This window comes from Arvicanthis niloticus, chromosome 5 (assembly GCF_011762505.2).
Source record: "Arvicanthis niloticus isolate mArvNil1 chromosome 5, mArvNil1.pat.X, whole genome shotgun sequence".
NCBI classification, from domain to species: domain Eukaryota; kingdom Metazoa; phylum Chordata; class Mammalia; order Rodentia; family Muridae; genus Arvicanthis; species Arvicanthis niloticus.
The window spans coordinates 55,325,246-55,352,699 of record NC_047662.1 but is presented as its reverse complement, the minus strand read 5'-3'; the positions used below and the strand labels follow the sequence as shown (position 1 = coordinate 55,352,699).

Here is a 27,454-nt window from a genome sequence, read left to right as displayed (position 1 = left end):
TGTGATAAGATTAGGGGATCCCCAGGTAAATAAGAGAAGTGAAGGACCTAGATAGCTTCTGGAGATCTAGTTTAGAGTGGTGGAAAATAGACAAGGAAAAACACACACACACACACACACACACACACACACACACACACACACTGGTTTTGTTTTCTGGAGAATGCCGTGGAGGATTTGGTGTCGCCAACTTAGACTTTTTTGGTTGGTTTCATTGGGCCAGAATGATGAGAAAAATTTCCTTATTTTTTAGGAAAGGGCATTGGATTCCTGGCAGGAAAAAATTCACCTCATGAAATCTGCCAAGGAGGTTAACAAGGGTGGGCTGTCTGAGCTAGGCACTAGGCAGGCCAGAGCATCCATAACCTCAGAGTCCTGAAGTTTAGACTTTATTCTAAGAGCAGTAGGATATGGTGATAGGTTTTAACCATGAATGTGACACAATCTGTTTTATGACTTAAAATAATCATCCTGGCACAATACTGTGCTTGGTAGACAGTAAACATATGTATGACAACACGGTTTACTCTGTATTAATAAAGAGAAAACATTAAATATTGGATTGCAGGTTCCTAAATACATCTCTTTGGAGAAAGTATTCATACAGAAAATGGACTAGTTGTAGAGAAAGAAGCTGTCACTAGTGGAGCACTGTCCTTGCTGGAGTCGTTGGCTATGCTAAGAGCAGTTTTATTCTTTGCTTCTTGGTAATTCCCCCAAGAAAAAGTAGCCTTGCAGACACAGCCAGACTTTCCAGTTGATGACACTTATCACTTACTCTACAGGGAATTTTTTTTCTTCTTGGATCTATTTTCCTAAATATCACTGAGCAGTTTCATGTAAGCTCCTCAGTAACAGTGTTCTCATCTCATTGTACAGTCAAGGAAACCGAGGCTCACAAAGCTTCCGTGACACCCTTGAAAGGCATGAGCTGCTGGGAGAGTCTTACTAGGCTCAGCCTGTCCACAGTTCCTAGGCTCCAACCTTTATCCCTTACTGCTTTCTCTTAAGATCACTCATTTGTCTCTCTTGTTGCCACAAGACTGAATCAGGCTCCAGACAAGTTTTGTTTGACTCACAATATACTTGGGAAAGAACAATTTTGAGTATTTCCAATACTTCAGAACTAAGAAACTCTCATAAAAATATAGATTTTCTTCAAATCTGGAAAAAGAAAGATGCTCCCAGTCCCAGGCCCACACAACCATGCTGGAGAATGGCAGGTCTAAGACGTGCTTGTCATGTTAAAGGGCTGGCATCCCTCCTGACACAGCAGGCCCCACCCAGACTGCTTAATCATTTTCTTTTCAACACTCCCCACCAGGCATTTGCATTGAGATTTAGGCTGTGGGAGCATGTTTAAGGACTCCATCATTACTTTTCATATAACAGATGCTGAACACAATGGAAAGCCTTTCCAGATTGTGAATTCTTTGGTCACTGGCTGTGAGTCCATGCCAGATTCTCTCAGACCTCTGGGTCTTTGCTTAAGTTCCACCCCCCTTTTTGAAAAACCTATAATAATTTCACTTCAATTGAATGCATACTATTTGCCTAAGACTCAGATTTCCCTTCTCCTGGGAGCCATCCCTGGCCTTCTCCATTTAGTGTTGACTGGTGCCCTGCTCTATGTCCTGTGTGGCATCCTTTGTGTTATCCCTACTCTCCTAACAATTACACTTCACCTTATCTGATTTATCGGTGGGCTGCTTAGTATCTAGAGCTCTGCTGAGTAGCTCCAGGTAATAGCTCAGTAAGTACTTACATTCATGAAGTATGAGTGAGGGAATTCAATTATGAATTATACCATTTTTTTTATTGCTGGGCATATCCATTCCAAAGTAAAGATCTGCTGCAAGCTCAAGTTAACTTTATTTTCTCTTTTCCGTTATGGCAGATGAGTATCATAGGGTTATGGACCCTTTCCACCTGGGCCCAGGCCTTGGCTGCAAGCCTGTTACCACACTCATGGGCTAATCTTTCAAGTGAAGTTGATTCAGGTTCTGAGGAGGAGGTTTGGGTCCTGGGCCACTCTGCTGTGCTCTTGTACTTTAGAAATAAATGACCACTCTCCTTCCTATTTGTCTCCAGGTAACCCTAAAACTCATGTGCTAATCTAAAAGTCTTTCTCTACGATGCTTGTACCGCACCTCTGTGCACCAGGACCAGATACTTCAGCATTTAAGTCTTGTATTTTGTAGTATTACCCTGAGGTGTCTGCTGTAAACTGGCATTGAAGAAACATCCAACATGGAAACCATAAACCTGAGCTCCTTCCCAAATTTATATATTTGACTTATGCTAAGTAGGTTCTGTCTGAGTTGTATATTTTATCATCCAACAGAAAGACTGAAAAATGTTTTAAGAGTTAGTTCTTATTGTTTGAACAATTTGGATCCCCTGTAACACTTCTGTCTGACCTAAAATTTCAAGGTAAATACAAACTATAAAGCAAAAAGGTATTAAGTTTTCAAAATTTAGATCCAAAATTCGACTTAATATTTAGAGAATTAACCTTGAGAGTATGGTCTTAAGTTTCCTTCTGCTCTATAAATTCCAGCCCAGAAATTCTTTTATGTACCCAGGACAATATAGGAACCTCTTAGAAACCTTGTCTCTTCTCCTTTACACTTTGCCCAAATATTATGTAAATAGAAACAATGAATGAATAGATCAATTAGTCTTTGCTCCTTCTTGGTTCCAGGGCCCTGAAAAAATTCTGCAGCTATGATCTCACAGCACGCTTGTCTCTGAGCAATGAGCTGTGGCTACTTTGCTACTTGAATTGCAAGCAAGATCAGGGACTCCTATGATGTCTAATGTACCTTGCAGCCTGAAGGGGCAATACATTGGGTGGGGCCTGTGGAGGGAAGTCTGATCTCAGTGGGAAGCACTGTTGAGTCCATATCCACACCATGCAATAGGGTCACTTTAAAGTGGCTTCTGGCATTTGTCGTCTCAGCGGTCCAGGTCTTCTGACTCTAAAGTCCCCCAAAGGTATGCATTCCAAGATCATTAGAGAGTTTCCTAAGTCAGGGCTCCACTGTACTACCTGTTTATTATTATAGCGTTGCTAAGGGGTCTGAACTCTGTGATGGATATAGTTTTCCTCTAGTAATGATGTGTTGAAGTGTACTGAAACTTACCCATTACTCATTAAAGAAATGAAGAGATATAGTCTCTCTTCAAATAATTATTTATAGAATTCATAATGTTTATAATGTTATTAATAAGATAATTTTATTTTACTATTGTTACTTTAATTTTTACCTAACCACTGATAAGTGAAAATTTTTGCCTATGGACTAGCACCATGTTTTTGGCATTTGAGAGCAGCTGATGCATTTGACCTCTGGAGTCCTTCAGCATTGGTATTTTGTGAACTCCAGAGAGGTGTGGAGAGAGGCAGGGACTATCAGAGAAATGCCTCTTACAGTAGTCTTGGTATGCAGCTATGTGGTCTGGCCTTGTCTGTGGGCCAGAGGTATGCCCAAGGACCTGAAAGAGAGTGGATCACAGTAGAGATATATTTATCAAGCACCTCCCCAGCTCTTGGAAGCAGCAGCTGCATGGTGGTTATAGGAGGTGGGGCTCGGGTTCATGGCCAGGATTTCTCTCCAATTCTTCCCATTGTCTGCTTGACCTAGGCAGCTCATGTGCTTGAGGCCCTGAGGTTCCTATTTAGGAAATGGAGTCACTGGCATATTGGGTGTCAGAGTGGACATAGCAAACTCTTGATTGCTTGCAGCAGCAGTGCCTCTAACAGAGCCTTTTCAGAATGGCTTCTGGGATTTGTCGTCTCAGTGGTCCATGCCTTCTGACTCTAAAGTCCCCCAAAGGTATGCATTCCAAGATCATTAGAGAGATTCCTAAGTCAGGGCTCCACCATACTACCTGTTTATTATCATAACATTGCTTAAGGGTCCAAACTCAGTGAAGCAAAACAGTTAGTTGTTTATTGGAATATATTTTTGATATGCTTGTTTCTGGACCCAATTAAGTAATCCAACAGTGAAGGAAATGGGGCTCACATTGTTTAGGGACAAGGCCTTGACAAAAATTATGCTTAATCTTTATAGACAGCTTTTAGGAAAGGATGCATATATGTAAATTTAGTAGATTTAGTAATTTATAAGCTTGTTAACACTATAAAATAAAAGATAATATAATAATGTTATAATTTTATTTAGGTTTAAATCTAAGATATTCATTAGTAAGGGGTTTTCACATGTGAATATTCTAAAAAGTTCTGTAAAGCCATCTGACCAGAAAAACTGTCACTAGATATTACCTTATTTTGGATTATATTAGTATAAGTTTGAGTGAAAATATTATTTCCCAAAAATCCTCATTAATAAAAGCTATTCTCCAAACTAAAACAGTTTTAAAAGAATGTTTTCTTTTATTAATTAATAAAAAGGTACACTAGTCACCTTTCTGTTCTTAAAAAATTCCTGAGACATGCAGACATGGTGGCTCATACCTTTAATCACAACACTTAGGAGGCAGAGGGAGAAAGATCTCTGTGGGGTCAAGGTCAGCCTGGTCTTTAAAAAGTAAATGACCAGAGCTAGATAAGGAGACCCTGTGTGTGTGTGTGTGTGTGTGTGTGTGTGTGTGTGTATCATATATATAAAATTTATTTTGGCTCATGCCTTTGGAAGTTTCAACCCATGGTCAAGTGGCCATTGCTTTGGGGCCTATGGCAAGGCAGCATATCATATAGGGAATATATCAGAAGAAACTATTCACCTCATGGTAGTCAAAAGGTCAAAGAGGAGCCAAAGAGATGGCTCACTAAGAGTGTCCAGGATTCTGAATTCTGTTTCTAGCACATGTGTCAGAGAGCTTTCAGCTCCCTGAAAGTCTAGCTCCAGGGGAAACTCTGGGTTTCTAGCTCCACAGTCACCTGTATACTTATGAAACCCCTCCTCCCATCATATACACATAGTTAAAAATAAAGTCCTTTTTTTTTTTTTTTTTTTCAAGGAAAAGGAAGCGGCACAGATTTTACTATCCCCTTTTGCAACCTCTAGAACTCCAAATGTTCTAGCTTTTTTTAATGAGGACTCACCTCCCAAAGTCTTATCACTTTAAAACAGAATCACAGCCTGGTCACTATGCCTTTGCTTTTAGTTTTATGGGTTTTGTGGGACACTTCCCTAAACTACAGCAAAAGTCATCAAGACACTCTGTGACATGGGATCCCAAACGAGTCACAGTAAAAAGACTCTGACCTCTTTGAAACAGAGGTTACTGTTTATTCTTCAGACTTGGAAGCAAGATGTAAGATCCTTGGAAGCAAGATCCTAGCAGCTTCTGATCGGATGTTTCAAAATAACACTCATACATTTGAACATGAACCTCTCAGCTCCTATTTAAACAGGAGCCCTCAGGTCCTATCTGATGCAGTGAGATAGGCTGAAGGGCACACAAGCTGTAGTCACTGATGGCAGATCTGGGGGTCTACTTCAGGTTGTATTCAAGTTTTACACAGCTCACAGGCCAAAGGGCTCAGGACAGGGAGGTTGTCCAGGGAGTAAGGTGGTGTTAGGTCATAAGTACTAGGGGACGTAGAATTTGCAAGGGGTACTCTGTGGTACCTGAAGAAATGAGACCTGTCAGGTGGACAAGCACTGCATAGTCAAGGTCCTTGGCTGTCTGTTTATAATTGGAATTTCCTTTTGGAACATCATGGTATGGATTCCATTTTCCCATTAGCCACAGTGAAAGAAAGCCAGCAGCTGTTTGCCACCTACCTCCAGCTCTCTCACTACAAGGACACGAAGCTGAGAATTCCAAGGAGGAGCTTTGAGCACTCTTATGGCTGCAGCATCTTTTCTGAGCAGGCAAGACATTCCCCTTATTCCACACATCTCTAGAGTAGGCTATGCAGTGCCCCCAAGGCAAACAAGCAATAAGTTAGCCCCTCTCATTCATGGGGATAGAACTGAATACAAGATATAGACCTTTCCACCTTTCCTTCTGAGGGGCATTTGACTCAGACGGTGACATCAGGCATGACTTCATCCATTTAAAGGAAGGACTGAGAGCAATTCAGGCTTCTGTCCTTCTCTCTACATGCATAGTCTCCTTGAAGACATTGTTGTGTTACTATTGTTTCTCACAGGATTTCTTCCTCTTCTCCTCCTACTCTTCCTCCTTCTCCTTCCTTCTTCTTCATACTCTCCTGTCATTGTCTTTCCCTTATTTTTCCTACCATTCTGTTAATATCTCATGCTTAGCCTGTTCTCTTTCCTTACCCAATGCTCCCTTTGTCTTTTTGTCCACTTGCTTCTGCCATTATTTGGCTTCCTTCTTCCTAATTAATCTCCATTGTTCATTTTCTCTGTATAGATATTCTATGTTACCTGTTTATCTTTTTCTCTGCTCTTTGTCCTCTTGTGAGAAATGTACATGGGACCTGGTCCTCCTTCCTCTTGACTATTCACTTCTGGTGGAGACCAGGTACCTGCTGTCCTTACTGTCCTAAAGCTGCATGCACAGTCATCCTCTCTTCAGGGATGGATGGTGGCTCCCATTTCTTTCTGATTTCTTACAGAGTTTAGGAAACGTCCCTCTGACTGGCCCTCTCACAGTTTCTTTTCATTGTTCCTAGGCACAGTTGATCAGCCTTTATCAGTGTTGGCCAGGCTCTGACATAGTCTCTCCTTCCCTCCATTTTTCCTTCCTTATTTTTACCTTCCCTTCATACTCACTTCTTTCTCATGGCAGTGCTTTCCTTGATTGCCATACAGATTCTGTGCTTTATAAACCAGGTATTTCAGAGCTTGAGCAGCATCTGGAGTAGTTCACATGTTCTTCCTAAACAGCTTGATGATTGTAAGCAAGATTTTGTGATGGGGGCTGGAGAGGCAGCTTGTTGGTTAGGACCCTTTGCCTCTCTTTCAGAGGACCCACGTTCAATTTCCAGTACCTACATGGCAGCTCACAACCATCTGTAGCTCTAGTCCCAGGGTATCTTCCATTTTTCTGGCCTCTGTAGGCACTTCACATGTATGGCACACAGATGTACAAAAGATATACAATAAAAGTAAAGGAAAAATTATTTTAAAAATTGCAATCCTCTCCAAGCTTCCTCTTTAGTTGTACCTCCCAGCATTTCATAAGCTCCAGAGCTAGACAGCAAGGAAGCACAGCAAGTTCTAGTGCCGCTTCATAGCTTCCTGACTTTGACAACCTATGTGATCACTCTTTGTTTCAATTTCATGTTCTGTAACGATTACTGAATATCTTAACAGTGTGTGTGTGTGTGTGTGTGTGTGTGTTATAGGTCTGCTGAGAGAACACATAAGCAAATATGTAAACTGCCTAGAACAATACTTAGTATTCAGGGAGCACTTCTGAAATGATTAATTAATTTGAATGCTATTTCCACTCCACCACATTTTTCCATTTTTTTGGAGTCTGGTTATTCTTAATCAACCTTGATTCTGCTATTAATAGTTCTGTCATCAAATACATATGGGTTTCATGTTATTCATTGATAGCAATGTTTAAGTCATAATATTGTAATCTGGGTTTATTCAGTGAGACTATACATTTGTTTGTTTGCTTATTCTACATATAATAAGTAAATGTCCATCTCCTTTCCAATCCTTGCTGCTCTTAAGTAACATGAAGGCCCATGTCTCTCATGCTAGATTCTAAGCTCATTTTTAGGAAGAGACTATAATTTATTCACCTATATCTTTACAGTTATTTTCAGAAGTCCCCCCTCAAAACAAAACAAAAAAACCCTTATATTGGCAATGAAATTGATTCTGACAGTCTTTGCTGATGCCTAGCAATGTGCTATAAATTCTGGCTTAAGATGTAAGCTAAGATTGTCTCACCTTAGCCACCAAACCCTTGTAGAGGTTACTACCTTCTTCAAAGATCGTTGAAAAACAGTACAAGACATGTTCCTAGAAGAGATGCTTTCTATGTGGTCTGATAGCTGTGAATCCATTATTGGGGGAGGTTTTATGACATTCTCATCCCCTACTTTTGCTTGAGCAATGAGGTAATGTATCAGTTGTGGCCTTTGTGTATGTCTAGTGGGAAGTGATGGAGGAGCCCTCTAACTCTTGCATAATGAACAGGTAAGGCCACGCATTCCCAAGTAAGCCCCACAGAATGCATAGGAACACCTTTCAAGGCTGGGGATGAATAAAGTTCCAGGGTCAGGATCATTGGGGAAGAAGGATGTGTATCTCAGCTTGATGAGAACTGATACCTGTTTGTCCTCAGATGTCCTAAGGTCTTCCAATCTGATGCAGCTTTTTTCCCACTGCAGTCCCCTCTATCAACTGCTGCTTGGCAGCCATGTAATGGCACTGTGCTGACCCAAGAACCCATGCCAGGAAGTGAATGAATCCATTTTCCAATTAAAATGAAACTTCTCCAAAAGACCTACTCACCCGGAGAAAAGAAATTTGTCTTCCTGGCAGTCAGGCTTGGCTAGAATATGTTTCTGCTCCTGAAACAGACTGAGAAAAGCCATTAACTTGAATGGAAGAAAAAAAGGAAAGAAACTAGGACAGTACTTACTCATTCATGCATCCATTCATTTCTTATTTTCATTTCCACAAACTGTTATTTAGTTAGTACATCTCTGCTCATTCATTCTTATTCTTTCATTCAGCTAGAATGCATCAGATACCATGTTAGATACTAGGCACAGATTACAATGAAACCACAGTACTGTCATTAAGGAGATTCAATGTAAGGAGAAGGACAGACAGTGAACAGCTCATGGAAAGAGCAGGGATTGGAACATTCACCAGGTACTGCAGATATGATATTTAGCTTTTATTTCCAACTTGATACAACCAAGAACCAACTGAGAAGTGTTACATGAGAATTGTCTAGGTTTCACTATGGACATATCTATGGTGGGTTAACTTGATTGTTAATTGTGTTGGGAGCCCCACCCTGAATGTGGGTAGTGCCATCTCATGGGCTGGGCCTTGAACTGTATGAGAGAAGAAAGCTAGCCTAAGCTACAAGGAAGCAAGCAAGGGAGGATTTTGCTCTCATTGTGGATGTAATATGATGAGCTTCTCTCATTCCATCCTTGATTTTCCCAAAATGATGGGCTATAGCCTGGTATCATAAGCCAAATAAGCCCTCCCTCCACCTCTGTGCTGCTTTTTGTCTGGATATTTTCTCATAGCGAAAGAAATGAAACTAGAATAAATAGGCACATACAGCATTGAACCATCCAGCTCAGCTCATGTGCAGTTTCATGGAGTGTTACAAAGCCCTTGTAGAGTTGTGACCTCAGTGATGAGTGCATTTGAATACATCTGTATATGCACATGCATACGCATGCACAGGGAGTTGGTTTTGTTTCTCTAAAAAGCTCTAATGCAAAGATAAAAACCTGTTCATGAATGAACTGAGAGTTAAAACAGAAAGGATGGCTGAATGTAAGGATTCATAGAGAAGCAGAAACAGAACATGACCTCTTTGTCCAACAGACATAAAACTAAGGAGGAAGAAGCCATGTTGGGGAAGATAACAGGTTTTCTGTATTGAAAACTTTGGAGGTGTGTGATCTTAAGTTCTAAGTAAATTCCTGTTCCTGTGGAGCATGTGTTAGCCACCCCAGACCCAAAGCCCTCTCTCTCTTTTGAACCCTGTCTGTGATTACTCATTAGAGACAGATATATGACCACACACAAAATGTTATGATAAAGTTATGAGGCTGACTCACCAGGCTTTGGTATCAGAGTCATTACATTATTGTCATACATCATATTTTTAATTACCTTTCCTTTGCGTATCTTTCCCCAGCTCCAGTGTCTAGCTTTAAATTTTATGTCTCCAGAAGCGTTTTTCTTGTTTTCCCCCATGAATTAGACATGTCCTTTGCCCTCTAAAAGAAGTTGTCATTTTGAAGATGGATTTGAGTATATGAGTGTGTAATCAGTATAATCAGTTACAGCAAGGGAAGAGAGACTCTCAGCAAAGGTATATCTGAACTAGGTTTGCATCAAGGACAGGAGATTAAGGAGAGCAGAGGTACAGGGGTGGAATGGGGTAGGAGAGCAATCCACATAGAGGCATCAGAGGCATGGAACCATAAAGGAGCAGAATGTGTTGAGCTTAAATAAAACAGCATGGATGGAGTGAATGATACCAGAGAAACCTGGAAGATGATCCCAGGAAGACATCCTAGCAATCACGATGGGTGAACTGGAGCCAGATGGAACCTCAGGAGCTAGGTTTAAGACTGAGTGTGAGGCCTTGAGAAGCTGTTGGATGTTTAAACAGAGGAATGAATTGTTAGATCGTAGTTGTTAGAAAGATTCCTTTGGTGCTTCAAATCCCAATTTATTTGTCTGTCTGCCTAGAAACATTGTTAGTGTTTGCTCCCTGTCTGTGGATGGGAGTCTGAAACAAAGAATAGTTTCTTTCATCCCAGGGAGGTATTGGTTGGACTTGTAACCTGGTACACGTTTCAGCATTGTTTTTTCTTGAGAATGACACTAAGAAACTGGCTTCCTGAAATATTCCACCTGTGGGCTGTTGGTCCATGTTCCAATTTCAAAACCTGAATATAAAGCCAGGATAAAGTTTTGTATTTTCATGGGTAGTTCTAGAAACCATAATTGCTATGGAACTTGGAGTATGCAGGCAGGATTTGTATGTGAGGTTAGAGAGCTCTGGTCTACCCACTCCTCCTTTCATTTATAGGATACCACAGATAATTCAGATAGAATCTCTTTACAATTAATAATAAACTAAACCCAATTTTTTCTCACTTTGCCCTGCATCCTGGTGCTCTTTCTATAACTGTCTTGTTCCCGACAATATTGCTGAACATCTAGAAAGAGCAGAAACCTCCCAGCTTCTAGACACACTACAGTGGCATCAGGAGGACTCACCTCTGCCCCAGTCTATTTGTTTTGAATCTTGGGCATACATTTTCTGCCCTCACCCTCTTCAAGATTCAAAGCTATGTGAGCTTTGAGTAATAGCCTCCTCCCAAGAAATTCTATGGTTTTATGAAGTAATAAATGGTAGGGGCCAAGCTGTTCTTGATGTCTTTCAAGCCAGTAGATTGCTTAGCTCAAAGGATTGTTACTGGAATGCAGAACCTTCAGTGCCAAGTCATACATCCCAAATCACTACTGAATTGTTGTTTCTTGAAAAGACTAAGTGTTTTTTAGTTCCTTGCTATCTGGAGGGCAGAATGATTTAAGTTTTTAACTCTTTTTGAGCTCATACTTAGAACTGGATTAAAATATCCCATGTTGAGACACAGCTTAAGTTGGCCTGTGTGTGACTCTCTAACTTATGCATGGAGGTTTGGTTTAGTCCATAGAAGCTAAGTAAGTCATCTAAGATTAAAATTGGAATCTCTGAAATGTTTTTGGAAGGGTTTCTAGCTGTTGTTGTATTCCTCTCATGGCAGGAATGACAGAAGCTTCATCAAGGCATTTCCAAAGGCCCCAAACCCATAGCTATGGCAGGTGCCCAGACAACTGCAGCTATACAGTGTAAGAAATGAGCATGCATCTTAGAGCAGACATCTTGGGTGACTTAAGGACAGGCTCTTTGAATCTAACCCTCAGTTCCTACCTCCTTATATATGAGTATTATATATTGCCTGCCCTGAGAATGAAGGAAGATAGAGTATGGGGACATAGTTGTACATTGTGGAGGGAACAAGATGGTAACTGTACTGATAGAGGTTCCATGGACACAAGAAGAGAATTAATTCAATGAGTCCTTGGCTGGGACTGCAGTGATTGGGGAGGGTGAAGGACAAAGCAGTTTTTATGTAGAACTAGTTAGAAATCTATCTTCACAGGCCAATATGACAATTGATGGCAAAGCCCTTGTAAATCTAGTAGCTTTGTGGGAGAATTTTATGAGAACCTCAGAACCAGCCAGTCTCTCAAGCAATTGTCAAGCTTCCAGACACATCCTTGTCACCCATGCTCATCCTTCTTCTCTGTGTTGGCCGATTGACAGAGTTGAGTTTGCCGAGAAAGCAGGGAATATTTTTTAATTTCTCTTCCTTGACCATGTGCCTTCTTTGTAAAATTTCTTTTAATGTTTAAGACTATAATATAATCACGTAACATTGCTCTTCTGTTTTTCTTGCTTTAAACCTTCTCCTATACCATTCCTTGTTTTCTTTAGAATTCATGGCTTTTTTTTCATTAAGTGTTTATGTGTTCCTAGATATATTTATATAACTTGTGCAGTCTTTCTGATGCTCCTTGTAAAGATGCCTGATGCTTTCTAGCATGTTAGTTCTGGTACTTCATTCTATGCAGAAGATGACTGGGGTCTCTGACTTTGACCCCCAAGGCTGGGATGAGCTCCAGACAAAGTGCTCCTGGGTTCCTCACTCCTACTCTCAGGACCCAATGAAAAACCTTGAAGCTTTCTCAGTGATGTTCTGCTTAGATATCTTTGTGCACAGCAGCTATTAGTATGTTTTCAGGGAGAAGATTGCCATCATGTACGGCCTTTAGTAACCCTACATAAAACCTAACAGAAGCAGTTGTTTTCTCAGCTCAGGGTGATTATTTGGCTTTGACTAGAAGTAGTGGTTGCTCAGTAGTGGTTTGGCCTTTGATGCATGGTGACTGGTCTTGCATTTTTGGAATGAAGGAAGGAGGCTGCTTTTTCCCTGACCACCAACTGCCGCAACCACAAAGCACATGGAAATAGGTTTTTCAGACTATCCAAGACGCATACTGGTAGTTTGACTCACATAATATCAAAGGCTACTACTTTCTGGCTGTAACTTGTCAATTGTACAGGGTTATACAAGTTCATAGCTGTGTTAGGAATATTTTGTAGCTTTGATTTATTTGATGTTAAGATATATGGATCTCTAAGGAGATATTTGGGACCCATTTTCTTCTCTACAGAGGCTTTTCACATATATGGGAACAGAATGGTTGTAATACTTCAGCTTTTATGCCTCAGCCTTTGATGTCCTCATTGTACTTGAGACAGTGCTTGGCCATGGATATGTGTGCTAAAGTAGAATTGAAAGGGACAGTAAGTAGGAAAAACCTAGAATTTGAGGGTACACATATGTAAAAACTAGATATGTGTCTGTCAAACTGATGTAATAATTTCTAGCACTTTTGCATTGTTGAGAGAAGGCAAGTCACACAGGTGGAAGTCATTGTACCGTAACAGGCCCCCATCACAGCAGAGAGACTGGAAGGGAGAAGCTAAGCAGTCTGTTTAGTAGGTCAGTAGATTTTTACTATACCACAAAGGCACAGTATGTTCTTTTGAAGTCTGCATTATTGCCTTTAGGTTCCAGAAATACCCCAAGCTTTATGATAAATTCCTTTTTTGTGTGTATTGTAACAAAGAATAGTTAAAAGCAAGAAGACATAGCAAGTCAAGTGACAGGCAGTTTTTTCTTGCTCTGTCTTCTGTCACATTTACATTCTTCAACTCTAGGAGCTTTGCAGAAAGTAGCTGCTTTGTCTTTTCCAAGTTTACTTAATATCTACTTCCATTTTAGGCACAGCTTGAATGGCTTCATTTCAACCTTGATTTTAAAATCCAAGAAGAAGAAATGTACTTGATTTAGCTAAGTCACATGTCAATTGCTGGTTTAATCAAGCACTTATCATGAAAGGACTAAAGTTATGGAATGTTCACTTAGTCTGTAGGAGGAGAGGTATCATGGTCACCAAAGCTGCCAAAATCCTTGACTTCACAGAGCTTCCAGAGCAGGAGAAATGAAGGACATTACCTGTATTAGTTAAGGTTTTACTGCTGTGAAGAGACAACATGACCAAGGCAATCTTATAAGAGACAACATTTAATTGGGGCTGGTTTACAGGTTTAGAGATTCAGTCCATTATCAAGGTATCTAATGACAGCATCCAGGTGGGCATGGCACCGGAGAAGCTGAAAGTTCTACTTCTTGATCTGAAGGCAAACAGAAAACTGTCTTCAGGTAGCTAGGAGGAGGGCCTCAAAGCCCACCCTCAACACACTTCCTCCAATAAGGCCACACCTCCTAATAGTGGTACTCCTTGGGCCAAGCGTATTCAAACCACCACATTACCTTAACAATTGTGTGTGTGCTGTGGAACTAGGTACAACTTTGAGTGGGATTTATACTAGTGATTGTAAGGTTAACCCAATGTACAGGAGGACACAAGCCATGGGAAAGAACAGGGCAGCAAGTGAGGACTGAGTTGTCCAGACAGATTTGGTAGACAAAAGAAAAGCCCAGCTGCAAGAAAAAAAAAAAAATCTGGCTATTTGACAATATGGAATAAAATAAATGTCTAATTGTACCAACATCCTCTTGATTTGACTGTATACTGGCTTAGGTTGGAATTCTTTGAGTTGCCTTTGGTACCAGTCAGTATGTGGGGAATTTTCCTGACAAGGCACATTGTAGATATCTTGACTTAGTGTAGTTTTTTTTTTTCTACTGTATAGCTTTTATCTTCTTACTCCATGTTTGAAGCATAGGCTGAGTTATATATCCACCGAAAGGCCTTCTCCCTGGCCAGGTTGCAAAGGAGACAAAAGGAAAATTATGGTCATTTTTGGAAGGATCAATAATTGTCATGTTTTCTTTCCTGTATAAATGCTACTTTTATACTACCCTCCCCCAAGCCCTTACACAGATGTTTTCGTGAACATTGTTGGCTCCATTTTTGTTTTGAAAAATTTGAAACATTTTTGAAAGAGGAGAGGAGTTGGAGAAAAAACTCATAATTGATTCTAATATATATTTAATTTGGCAGAACTTGAGAGAGATTTGCTGGGATAAGGCGGGACATTTCTTTGATCTCCCAGACTTCTTATCATGGAAGGCAACAGGTGTCACAGCACGGTATGTTAATTACAAGTTAGATTTTATTTGTGTTCTTCCAGTCCTGGGTGTCTCTCTATATATTGCTTTCTTAACTCTCTTTGACTGGAGGACATAATGTTTTCACATCTGCATGTGATTTTGCATACTTGAAACATCTTGAATCTATCTTCTGCCTCCACTGCATATGCTTAAGTACCATTGTTTCCTATCTTGCTGGGAATGCGAGTATACAAGGTGAAGACCATTCGTTAAAATTGGACACATTTGAAGGGAGATATTAAAATTCAGAATGTACTCCAACTCTTTCTGAAGGTGCCTTCTATGTGGTGAATTAAAGAGAGAAAAGGTTTGTTTTGCAAGGAAGTGGATGTTAGCTGAGTGCATGTGTTATGAACTGAAGTCACATTTTATGGAAAAGCCCTAGAATTATCCCACACTAAAGTGGTACCTGTGTTAAGTCAATGGTTACATTTGAGTAACTTACACATGTTAAAAATTGTGTCCCACATGAGCTTACTTTACAAATGCTCACTGAGTGTGAGGTTGTGGCTGCTGTATGTGGGCAAGAATGGAGCTAGGTGTGAAACCTCTGTATGGCAAAGTGATGGTCATTTTGACCTCATCTTCAAAGGGATTTTGGGAAATGATTGGTCTTCTAGTTTGAGAAAGAATCAGGATCTGGACCAGACAACTTCTGAGGACAAGAAGCAATTGGAGAGGACAAATAAGGCCCTATGAATTGAAACAGGCTGCTGAATAGGTTAGGTAGGCAGGCTTTGTTTCTTAAAGTCAGCACCTGCAGAGGGGCAGATCCTCTTTTGTCCCTTTAACTATTCTCAGGAGGAGCAGAGAACAGTGAGGGCTCCTCTCCTGCCTGTCACCCTTGGTAAGGTTGGGGCCTTTCTTGGGGTAAGTTGATAAGAGTCAGAGTTTGGCGCTCCCAGAAAGAGCTAATAAAGAATGTGTTTCACCAGTACTTCCATTTTCATGTCAACCTGCCCCTGCCACCCAGTGAAAGGATCATTCACCAGAGGCCCCTGGGTGTGGAGACGATCCATGTGCATATGATGATGACCTTGCACATCCTTAGTTCTCCACCCTGCTTAAGAGAGAAGGCAGGAGATGGCTGGAAGTCTATGCTTTGCCTTAGATAGCACAACTACTCACAGTCAAGTCCACGCTGGAGAGAGTGTGTGGATGGGTCTTCATTCTCAGCACTGCTCTTTTGGTTTGGCATTTTCTGAAGTTATCTTAGAGGGCCTTTCTGTAGTCTTTTTTTCTGCTTTTGTGCAGTAATGAACAAAATGTTATATTATTTTAGCCAAATGTGTCTATTAGTCAAGGTACTGCTAATAAGTGCAGTGTTGCTGGGCTGAAAAATGAAACCAAGAAGGAGGAGCATCTGGGGCCACTGTTTGCTAAGCCACAGCCACTTCCTCCTCTTTGTCTCCTTTCTCTGTCCCTCCCATCTCCCTCCCTCCCTCCCTCTCTCTCTCTCTCTGCTCCTCCCTCCCTCCTTCCAGTTTTTCTTTTTCTCCATCTTTCCCCTTCTCACATCCCTGCCACTTCTCTATCTCTCAGTTCAGCTCAGTTTTGAGTTGGTCCTCAGCTCTTCCCAGTAATTCTGGATGCTGAACATACTCATTTCCTGTTATTTCCTGCTGCATTTTGAACCAACATACGGGCTTTCAGAGGCTAGCCCTGACTAAAATAAACTTCATGAAATGGCATGCATACACACACTGTGGATGTCACACTGGAATGTATGCTTCTTAATAGTTATGTGACCTTGGGCATGTCTCTTCTCTTTTTTTGAGTCTTACTAGCTATATTTGTATGTGGGGACCATAACTCCCTGCAAGCTTGTGAGAGTCCTATCAAAACTATTTTCTCAAGTAGCTTTTTTATCACAAGCACCTAAATCATTCATTGTATTATTTGTGTGGTAAGTGTGTGTGTATGCCTTTGTGTAGATGTCTAAATTTCAGGTTGAGTGTTTTCGTTGATGGCTCTCCACTTCTATTTGTTGAGACAGAGTCTCTTGGTGGACTCAAACCCTGTCCAGCTCTTGCTTGTGTTTTTAGTTTTAAAATGATTGGCTGCCTAGTTCCCTCTTCCTGGAAGAGTCTTTATAGTAAGTTCCTGATTCAGTGCACAGAAGTTGCAATGGTCTTACCACAGTTGTCTACAGTAAATACATTGTTTCTTCAGGTGACTATGCTTAATCATTTATGAGTTCTTACAGTGAGAGGTAGATACTGTGGATAAGTATGTGACATGTACTATTAATAATAAAGCATTTGCAAACAAAAAGTCCCTCCTGTTTGTTCCACCTAGAACAAGGGAGATGAGGCCTGAAATAGAGTGTGTCAGTGCCAAAAGAATTCTGGGCAAAAGAGCAGGAACTTGGCACCCAAAAATCAAGGTGAGGTTTGGATTTGGTGTTCATTTGGCTCTTTCATGTGCTTGTTTTGGGTGGCTTTGATGAAGTTAGTGCCAAAAAAGCTAGAGGGTGTTTTTCTTTTTTTTTGTTATTGGCTAAGAACGGATTGGATTTCACCTGGTCCAAAGGTTACAAGCTTGGTTTTGGCAATGACAGTGTAAGAAGGTCCTTCTTTCTTCTTTTTCCTTCTTCCCCCAAGAAAGGAATTTGATTTAGCTGCTTACTTTTTTATCTGAGTCACTGTGAAAATCAGTGCTAGGCCTCTGATTTGTGATTCATGTCTACACTTTCTACTGTATTAATATAAAGAGTTACTGCTGGGCAATGGTGGTGCACGCCTTTAATCCCAGCACTTGGGAGGCAGAGGCAGGCGGATTTCTGAGTTCGAGGCCAGCCTGGTCTACAGAGTGAGTTCCAGGACAGCCAGGGCTACACAGAGAAACCCTGTCTCGAAAAACAAAACAAAACAAAACAAAACAAAACAAAACAACAAAAAAAGAGTTACTGCTACTTTAATAACAACAGTAAACAATGACGACAACAACAACACAGCAATAATAATAAAAATAAGAAATGGTTATCCTTTATGAAGGACCTTCCTTTTTTCTATGGTAAGCATATTGACAATTTTTAATCCCATTGGTACTCAGCAGCCATCTGTTAGAGTACTGGTGTTAGTACTGTTTTTGCAATTTAAGAATTGAAATTGAATGTGTTAGTAATTTGCCATATTCTAACTACTGGGTGGTAACTGTTCAGATCATGAGAAATGGTTAGTCAGAGATGTGAATAATAAAATTGTTCATAATGAGATAAAAGCATATTTGTATGCATTCATAACTTTGTATGTATATATTCTCTAAAGCAATTTGAAATGACTTTTAGTAAATGCAATCAAAACAGGGGTTGGGTGTGTGGCTACCAGTCACTGGATCTCTGCACAACACAAAAGAACACAAAAAAGTCAAGAGAAACAACAAAACAGTGATTAAACCTAAAAAACAGAACAAAGTGAAAACATTAATACAATGACTGCATTGATACTGAAAACTTTGTAGCTACTATACGTTTCTTTATAATTTTGAATAGATTTGTTTGTAAGCTTCCTGTTGGGTAGAAGGGAACATGGGAAGTCTGACTGGAGCAATGAATACATGAAGCTGTTTAGAGAACTGAAACCTTGTCTAACTCATCTGATCTGAGAGGAAGGTTCTTTACATTATAAGGTTCATGACAGTCCATAAGTTATTTATAACTATGTTTTATTAATTCAATTTTAATTTCAAATAAGCATTTGAAAATAGTTTTAGGATCACAAGAACACTGAATATGTACAAAGAGTTTTCAGATGCAAGTGCCAATTTTTTTTTATAACTAATGTATTAATATGTGGTGTGTTTATTACAATTAAGGAAACAAGGCTGACATATTATTATTAACCATATTCTTTTTTCAAATTTCTTTGTATAGTAATGGGTGACATTGTTCTTGGCAGATGCAAACAAATGACTGTTCTCCCACATAGGGAATCAATAACAGACCAAAATACAGATACCACCAAAATCCAACTTGCTGAACCCATGAGTCTGTTGCAAGTTACTTAAAGGAATGTGATGGGTTACTTATAGGAACAGAAATCACTCAAAGACAGCTGCATCACAAAAGCCCATCTAGCATGGGTGTCCGCCCACCGAATCTGTACAGTTTACAGGCAGTTTGACAGGTTGGAAAGTGTCTTTTTCAGGCAGTTCAGCTGGTTTCTACCTCTTCCTGTCATCTTTTCTAGTATTTAGTATGTTGGAGAATGTCTCCCAGCAGTTCTTACTGTTTGCATACCCTTGGAGAGGGAGGGTACTTAGTAAACCTGGTCAGCTTCAGGGACTTCCTGTAACCTTTGAGTTATTTGCTTTCTGAAGTCAAGGGGCTTACCTACAGGGTGGAGTATTTCATCTCACCTTCACCTCACCTTCGAACATCCTGCATCATTAGCTTTTCTCCAAGGTAGAAGATTTTATACAGGTGCAAATTCCTATATAGCACCTTAGTTTTTAACCTAATGGCCTTTCTTGGTTCCACAATAGTGTATTGTTTGGGCATATCTCTATAGCTTCCTTCAGCTGTCCTAGTTTCTGAGACTTTCCTTGTAATGATTATCTTGGCATCTTTGAAGCACTTAGGTCCTATATATTGTGGGATTCCTGCTTTTATAGGTCATCGGCTATGTTTCTTTAGATGTCTATGGATATTCTGTTCTGGGGAGGTAACACACCATTGCTATCACTGTTGATTCTGTTTGTTCTTGTGTTGGTGCTTGCCACTACCTGCTCTGTGCCGTGTTGTACTCTTTGGGATGGTTCATGTTATACAGCCCATACGTACAGAGTGAAGTATTGTCTTTAACTTTTGGAGGGCAGAAAAGCTGCATACGTTACTGAGAATTATTTTGTATTAGAGAATTGTCTTTTCAGTTCACTTATTTTTACTGAAATGAGACAAAAGAAATGGATGATTATGCTTCCCAGGTACAAGAGAAAATGTGTTTCAGAGGTTATATGCTACATTTTCTGGGGCATTTATACTCTAATGGAAAACAGGGCTGAATTTTCTAAAATTTTGAATTTATTTTACCTTATATTTTGTTATTTTATATACTTTTATTTTCTTCTCACTTCTACAACAATATAAAACTCTTTGTTGGCTCTCAACAAATCTCACTGTAAAGAGATGAAATTATGTTCTTTAGGAACTGGATGTTGTAGCTAAGTCCTTTGGAGGCTGAGCCAGGAGGATTGCCATGAGCTCAAGGCCAGTCTGAGCTAAATATTTAGCTCTAGGGTAGTTTGTGCTATAGGATGAGATACTGCCTCAGAACAATAAGAATAACAAAGCCAAAAAAAAAAAAAAGAATAACAAAACCTTGTAATCTTCTTAAAATAGCAAGCATTTCCCTAATATTATTGGTTCTCTGTGTCTGTGTATGGGGTTGTTAATAAGGGATATTATTGTATTGTTAATTTTCCCATGGTTCCTTGCCTCCTTTATTAGGAGAGGGTTGTGGTTACACTATTGATCTATAGTCATTTTATAATGTAATTTTCAGCAGTTCAAAGTAGCAGCATTATTTATAATCTTATTCAAGTTTTTTTCCATTTAATAGTGCCTTATTTTTGCTATTTACAAATAGTATTCTATAGTAAATAGCAAATAGTATTCTGTTTGTAAATAATGCCCATGTAATATTCTAGTCAGTTAGTATAACTATGTCTTAGTGTTTCATTACTGTGAAGAACCACCATGATCAAGTCAACTCTTATAAAGGACAACATGTAATTGTGGCTGGCTTACAGTTTCAGAGGTTCAGTCCATTATCATCATGGCAAGAAGCATGGTAGCATCCAGGCAAACATGGTGCTGGAGAAGGAGCTAAGAGTTCATCTTGATTCCAAGGCAGTCAGGGGGAGACTATCTTCTTTTACTGGGCAGAGCCTGAGCATAAAAGACCTCAAAGCCCACCTCCACAGTGACACACTTCCTCCAACAAGGCCACACCTCCTAACAGTGCCACTTCCTATGGCCAAGCATTGAAACACATAAATCCATAGGGGCCAAATCTATTCAAACCACCATAACCTATAGTCACCTTGTTACATATTTTGGTTTGATATGAGGTTGTAATAATTTGAATCTTGCAGTGTCTCCAAAGCTCATGTGCTGAAGGGTTGGTCTGTAGTCTGGGTACTGAGGGAGAAACACAATACCTGTAGGTGGTAGAGGTAGAGCTTAATAAAAGACAGGTAAGTATCCTGTTGACAGGGGTATTGCAGTACTTTTCTGCTCTTTGGTTGCTCATAGCAGCGAGATGAGCAGATTTCCCCACCATGTGGCACCTCTCAGTACTCTAAAAATGGGAACCAAGCTTCCAGCTCATGAACTTTTGAGACCAATAATGTTCAACATGTGACAGGTATTCATAAGGATCTATTCAAGTACCCACTTCTAGTTGTTTGGAGTATCATCTAAGAGTTGAAGCTGGTTTGTGTAGACATTCTGTGTATAGCTTTTAGAAGAGCTACCTTGACGTCTCTACCTGGAGCAGAGCAGAGTGCCTGTTTTCTTACAGCCTTGCTAGCACTTATTTTCTCTCCTTTCTTAAAAGAAAAATGCCATTATGATCAGGGTAAAGTGGTTTCTTGTTGTGATTTAATAGTCTTTTTAAATTTTAGTGCTCTCTGGTTGAAAGTAAAATTGACTGAGTTTTGTTCATCATTGTAGGTAGGATGCTTTGGCTAGACCTTGAAGGGAAAAGCAGTTATTCATGATCTGTTCCATGCTAATGCATTTTGATTTGCATTGTTTTATAGTTGTATTGAAGGATGATTTCTCAGAACAGAGCTAGATAAAATAGCCCTTCTAAGTTCTAGGAAGAATGATTCAGTCTTCTCCGTTCAGCTGATTCTTGAATGTAGTTAATAATGCTGAGAAATGACCTGTAAATATGACATGTCCTTTACCCTTAGTTTTGGAAGACAAGGAAGATGTTTCCATTTTATTCAGAGGCTTATAACTCTTATCTCTTCACTGATGAATAGTAGAAAATTTTAAAATTAAAAATAAGACAACTATAAAGGTTGATTCTCTCCTATAAATAAATCTAGAGAGAGTCTTTGGACTATTGTAAAAATCCCATGAAATTGTTACTGTTATTGTTATTGTTCTTCTTATTATTTTACCTTTTTTATTTCACCATCTTTAGTACTGAACTCATGCTTGAAATTACTTCACAGTCCAGGGTATTTCAGTAGTGTCCATGATAAAAAAGATGGCAGGGACATGTAGATGCCACAGAGCTGAGCTAGCCTTATGTAAATGATCTTCCTGGGAGATTTGTAAAACACTTGCATTTATATAATCATCAATCAACATTTAGGCTTATGGTCCAAACTAGCCAGAGGGAGGCTGTTTTATTCGAGTACCTTTCTACCCAAATAATTTTGGAAATTTTTACTATTAGGAAAAAAAAAAAAAAGGAGAATTGCCATTGGACAGGTTAAAAAGACAATATTGGAACCATCATTTCTCAGTAAATTGTATTGGACAGTGTCCTAGATATCAATTTATAATATCTCTTTCATAATCATAGAGTACTGTATGTGATGCTTATGGGGACAATGTTAAGGTCTGAAGCAACCTTATCTGTTTCTGTCATTCCCTTGTCTACTTATTTATTTATTTATTCTCCATTTATTTATTTATAAATAAATCCATTTATTTCTTCTCAATCTGTAGTAATAGAACACCTATGAGATTCTAATTGAGCAGTTGGTGCCTGCACATCCCTTGTACTCTTAAATTCCATAAAAGTAATGGAGCCATAAAAGTAAAAGTGGAGCTAGCTCAGTGGGTAGAATCACGTGCTGTTCTTGCAGAGGACCTAAGTTCAGTTCCCAGTACCCAAGTTGGGTGGCTCACAGCTGCCTAGTACTACAGGTTCAGAAGACTCAATGCCTTCTACTAACCTCCATGATGCTGGCACTCATGTGCACAGACCTCCACACAGATGCATAGTTAAAATTACTTTTAAAAGTCTTTTTGAAAACATGAAGTGGAGCCAACTGCTCTTTAACTGGAACTATTTACTGATGTTATTCATGTGGGTGGCCCTGGGAACACATTTAATCCCCATTAATCCCTTTCCTTTTACAGAAGGACAAAGCATCAGTTTGCCTTACATAGAAAATACAATGCCATGGATAAAATATCTCACATCATGGTACATGGCGAGGACCACCTCCATTTATCCTTACTTTAGGTCAAATTTTACTTTACATAAAATTTATTTACTTATTGCCTTAATACTATAAGGCAAATTTAAACTTAACTAAGTAGCTCATGTATGGGAGAAAATACAGTCCTTTCAGAAATCAAATAAAGTTGCTTGATGCTTCCCCTAAACCCCTTCAGTTTGAAGGTTTTATCTTATCTTCTTCAGTGAGGCATTGAATCAGAATACTCTGGTATTTCAGAGCTCTTGTGAATGTGAAGATGCAAATAGGTGTGGGGATTCCTCTGTCTGAAAAGCTGAGATCAGATGTAGGGAAAGTCAGGGAGAGAGGGTCAGGAGAGTAAATGGAAATGGGGGATGGGAGTCTCTAGGGCATGCCAGATACCTGGGATGGCTGTGGTGCCAGGGAGTCTACAGTAATGAGACTAGCTGAGACACCTAGCAGTAGGGAATATTTCCCCTGAAATAGCCACCTGCTGTTGCCAGCTAGGACTCCCAGTGAGGAATAAGGACATTAACCTATCCACAAAACTTTAACCCAAAATTTTTCCTGCCTACAAGAAGTGCAGGGAAAAAGCTATTACAGAGATTGAGGGAACAGATAACCAATGACTGGCCCAACTTGAGTCCATCCCATAGGCAAGAACCAGTCCCTGATACTATTAATGGTACTCTGTTATGCTTGCAGACAGGACTCTTGTATAACTCTCCTGAAAGGCCCCAACCAGCAGTAGACCAAAACAGATGCAGAGACTCACAGTCAAACCTTAGATGAAGATTGGAAAATCTTATGGAAGAGCTGAGACAAGGATTGAGGGACCTGCAGGGGATATGGACTGCACAAGAAAACTAACAGAGTCAACTAACAGTGTTAGTTGCTATTTCAGACGTCCGAGGTGAAGTTTACCAGTTCTAGGCTAGGCTAGTGAGCGTGAATATCCTTTGGTAGTTGGTCTGATGCAAACCTGCAGATTTCTATATCTGAGTCATGGCACCAGTGAAGTGTTTGTAAAAAGATAAAGAGATAAAGAGAGTCTGTTTTGTGGGTGTGTGGAGAGGTATGGGGAAGGGGATGTCTCAGCAGGCCCATGTAGAGGCATCTCTTCCTGTGAGGGACCAGTCACACACTGGTATAGTATAGAATAGAGTTTATTGAGGGCATGGGGAGGGGAACCAGGAGGAAGACAGAGACAGAGACAGAGACAGAGAGAGAGAGAGAGAGAGAGAGAGAGAGAGAGAGAGGCAGAGAGAGAGAGAGAGAGAGAGAGAGAGAGAGAGAGAGAGAGAGAGAGAAAGTAGAGGCAGGCCATGACCACGTGGAGAGAGGGAGAGAGAAGTGGGGAGGGAGACAGAGAAGCTAGAGGCAAGAGAGTAAGAGGGTAAGAGATTAAGAGTAAGAGATTAAGAAATTGAGGAGGGGGCAAGCAGCCCCTTTTATAGTGGACCAGGCCTACCTGGCAGTTGCCAGGTAACTGTGGGGTTGGAGCATATCTGGCTGTTGCCAGGTAACTGTGGAGATGGAGTTTAGACAGAATACTAACATATAGACCCTTGAGGGCTCCCAGAGACTGAACTGCCAACTAAGGAACATACAAGGGCTGGACATAGCCCCGCACTCCCCATGCACATGTGTAGCAGATGTGCAGCTTGATCTTTATGTGGGTTCTCCAACAGCTGAAACAGGGGCTGTTCCTGAAGCTGTTGCCTGCCTGTGGATCCTGCTCCTCTAACTGGGCTGTCTTGTCTGGCCTCAGTGAGAGAGGATGTACCTACTCCTGCAGTGGCTTGATGTGCCAGGGAGGATTGGTACCTAGGGGAGACCGCCCCCTTCTCAAGGGTGAAAGGGAAAGGGGAAATGAGGGAGGAGCTGTGTGAAGGGGGGGACTGGGAGGAGAGGTGGGGCTGTGATTGGGCTGTAAAATGAATGAATGAATGGATAAATAAATAAATAATTAAATGGGAAAAAAGAGGCTTAAAGAATAAGAAAACAGACAGTATTGTGCCAGCCAGCAGTAGGAGGGGCTGTGAGAGTTGGACAGCATGCCTTTTCATCCATGCCCAAGAAGGCCTCAGATCTCAGGAACTTCAGTTCTACTGCTGTCCTTTGCAGACATTAGCACCTACCTACCTCTGTGGGTACATGGAGGCTGGACGGTCAAGGCACCTCTTTCAATGTTTAGAAGTAGAGCAAATCTAGGTGCAAAAGGTGAAGTGAACATCCTCATACTTGCTTTGGGGTATAGTTGCCATGTGTGAGTGCAGTGCCAGTGAGGTGTACCCTTTGTTGAGACCCACCAGTCTGCCAGGTTCTCTGCTCTGTACATCTAGACGTAAACTCTGTGGATGGCAGAAATTTTCTGACTGAATAGCCATATGGCTTTTCTTCCACTTAACCTTTTTATCTTTTTCTCAGGCCTTGGATCATCTCTAAAATGTATTTCCATTTGCTGTTTTAATTTGGCGAAGTGGAAGAGTCTCAGAATTTGGTTTCTCATTAACCAGTAGGTATGATGGTATATTCTCTGTTGACAGGTTTGGAGCTATGAACGTGATACTGAATTCAGAAATATTTTACCCTGAGAATAAAAACCAATAGGTGAGGTTGGATGGTCAGTAAGATGTTTGTACTGTAAGTAGATTAGGGATGCCTTTTCTTGAAACCAGGTCTCCATAGAATGGATGTCTTGGTAGACTCTTAAGTTAGTTTGTTACCAGGGTGGTCCCCTCTGCCAGTGGACTGTTTCTTGGATGGATTGGATCTTCTGATTATTTTGTTCTTATTATTTTATTCTGGTAGTTTTCAGATTCACTCAGTCTCATTACAGGTGTCAGCATCTAGTAATGGAATCTGTGATACAGCAAGGCTCCAACAGTGTGGTTGTGTTCAAGATGGGATACAGGATGAAGCAAGGAGGTGGAGGGGAGCTTGGAGGACTTGCTCCATACCATGGGTCCTGACTTATCTGTAAACTGCAGATGTAAAGATCTGGTGAGAGAGCTTCCACCATCACACCCCATCGGATTTTTTTCTTAGGCTCTTTCCCTTAGGAATGGCTAGTTAAGGTCTAATCTTAGAATTAGACATTTGGGATCCAACTTCATTCAGAAATTCTGAACCTTCCTTTTCTTCTTTTTCTTCCTCTTCTACATAGTTACTTTTTAAAAATTTATATACCTTCTTTTTGCTATGTTCATTTTCTTTCTCTCTAAAGGGCCTTTGAAGAAAATAAATGTTATTAAGAAACTGCTGTCAGGGAAACTTTTGTTCTAAAGTCATTTAGAAAATTGCTTTCATTTTTGTTAATGCAAAAAAAAAAAAAAATGTCAATCTGTATGTTAAAATGTGCCAAACAGTGCATTCATTAGTGAAAACCCTCAGCTTTGAATACTGCCCGGCTCTTACCCCTTTCAGAAGTTGAACCCTCTCCCCAAGTTTTGTAAATGTCTTCAGCTCATCCATCCTCCTAGTTTCCTTTCTGGTTCTTATCTAGAGCGTAGCCTGTTCTTTAAAACTCAGTGTGTTCCAAATGCCACTTCACCTGTTTGTATCCTTACCTCCTCCCTACCCCCCATCCTTGCTTCTTAGGAAACCTCTATTTTCTATAAATTGAGCTGGGGATAGTTTCAAAGAGGTGCTTGGACCTTTAATTAATACTGACAACCCCTTCTGCTTGGGGGTTTGCCCTGCAGTCTCTCTGGAAGTCAGGTTGCTTCCAGTAGGGAGGGGAGAGAGGCTCTGAACTAGATGTGCTCCTGGCAGCCAGCCCTGGAGACTCAGAGCTCTGAGCCAACCATGAAGTCATTTTTGAATTTAAGGCGTCTTTTTAATCCAAGGCAGTGTCTCTTAATTTGACAAAGGAAAAGCTGCAGGATAAGCAACTCTCACTGAAAGCTCTGTGGAGGAGCTGGGTGCTTATAAGGCTACACTGTAGTGAGGAAACATGGACATGTGGAAGAATAGGTTTCTTTTCTGCTGTTTACAACTTCTCTTTTTCCCCTTCTCCCTTCTCCTTACTTTTTCTCTTATTGGGCCAATTTAGCCCTGCAGTCTGGCCTCTGCAGTGGCTTGATGTGAAATTTGAGAAACATATGTAGTTTTCTATTTCAGGAAAATGATCTCAGGGATTGAATGTGAATTTTTTTTTTTTTTTTTTTTTTTTTTTTGGCTGTTAAGCTCTGATCTTGCCCAGTGTGGGTTTTTTTGATGATGGGAAAGAGGCTTCGAAGTGCTTCTTTATCAGAATTTCATGCAATAAAACTTTAGGATTGGTTTCTTTACTTTGGCCCCCATTCCCTCCCAGGCCCAAGACACAGTGTCATGTTTTCTGTTGAAGTGGGAAGAAACACACATTGTTCCCATTACAGTGGCTTCATTGCCTGGTTGCACACACTTGAAGAA

The 27,454-nt window shown here is 40.3% G+C and overlaps 1 protein-coding gene across 16 annotated transcripts in view; it reads left to right on the top strand.

Annotated features, from left to right (window-relative positions):
• Fggy (FGGY carbohydrate kinase domain containing) overlaps positions 1 to 27,454 on the top strand; it is a 363,434-nt gene that overhangs the window by 47,292 nt on the left and 288,688 nt on the right. For all 16 annotated transcript variants that reach the window (XR_013110578.1, XM_034503690.2, XM_034503689.2 and 13 more), the window contains one exon: positions 14,760 to 14,848. Coding sequence is in view for 15 of the 16 variants with exons in the window: in XM_034503690.2 (XP_034359581.1) it covers positions 14,760 to 14,848 (89 nt within the window). In the remaining variant the exon portion in view is untranslated. The remainder of the gene's footprint in view (positions 1 to 14,759; positions 14,849 to 27,454) is intronic.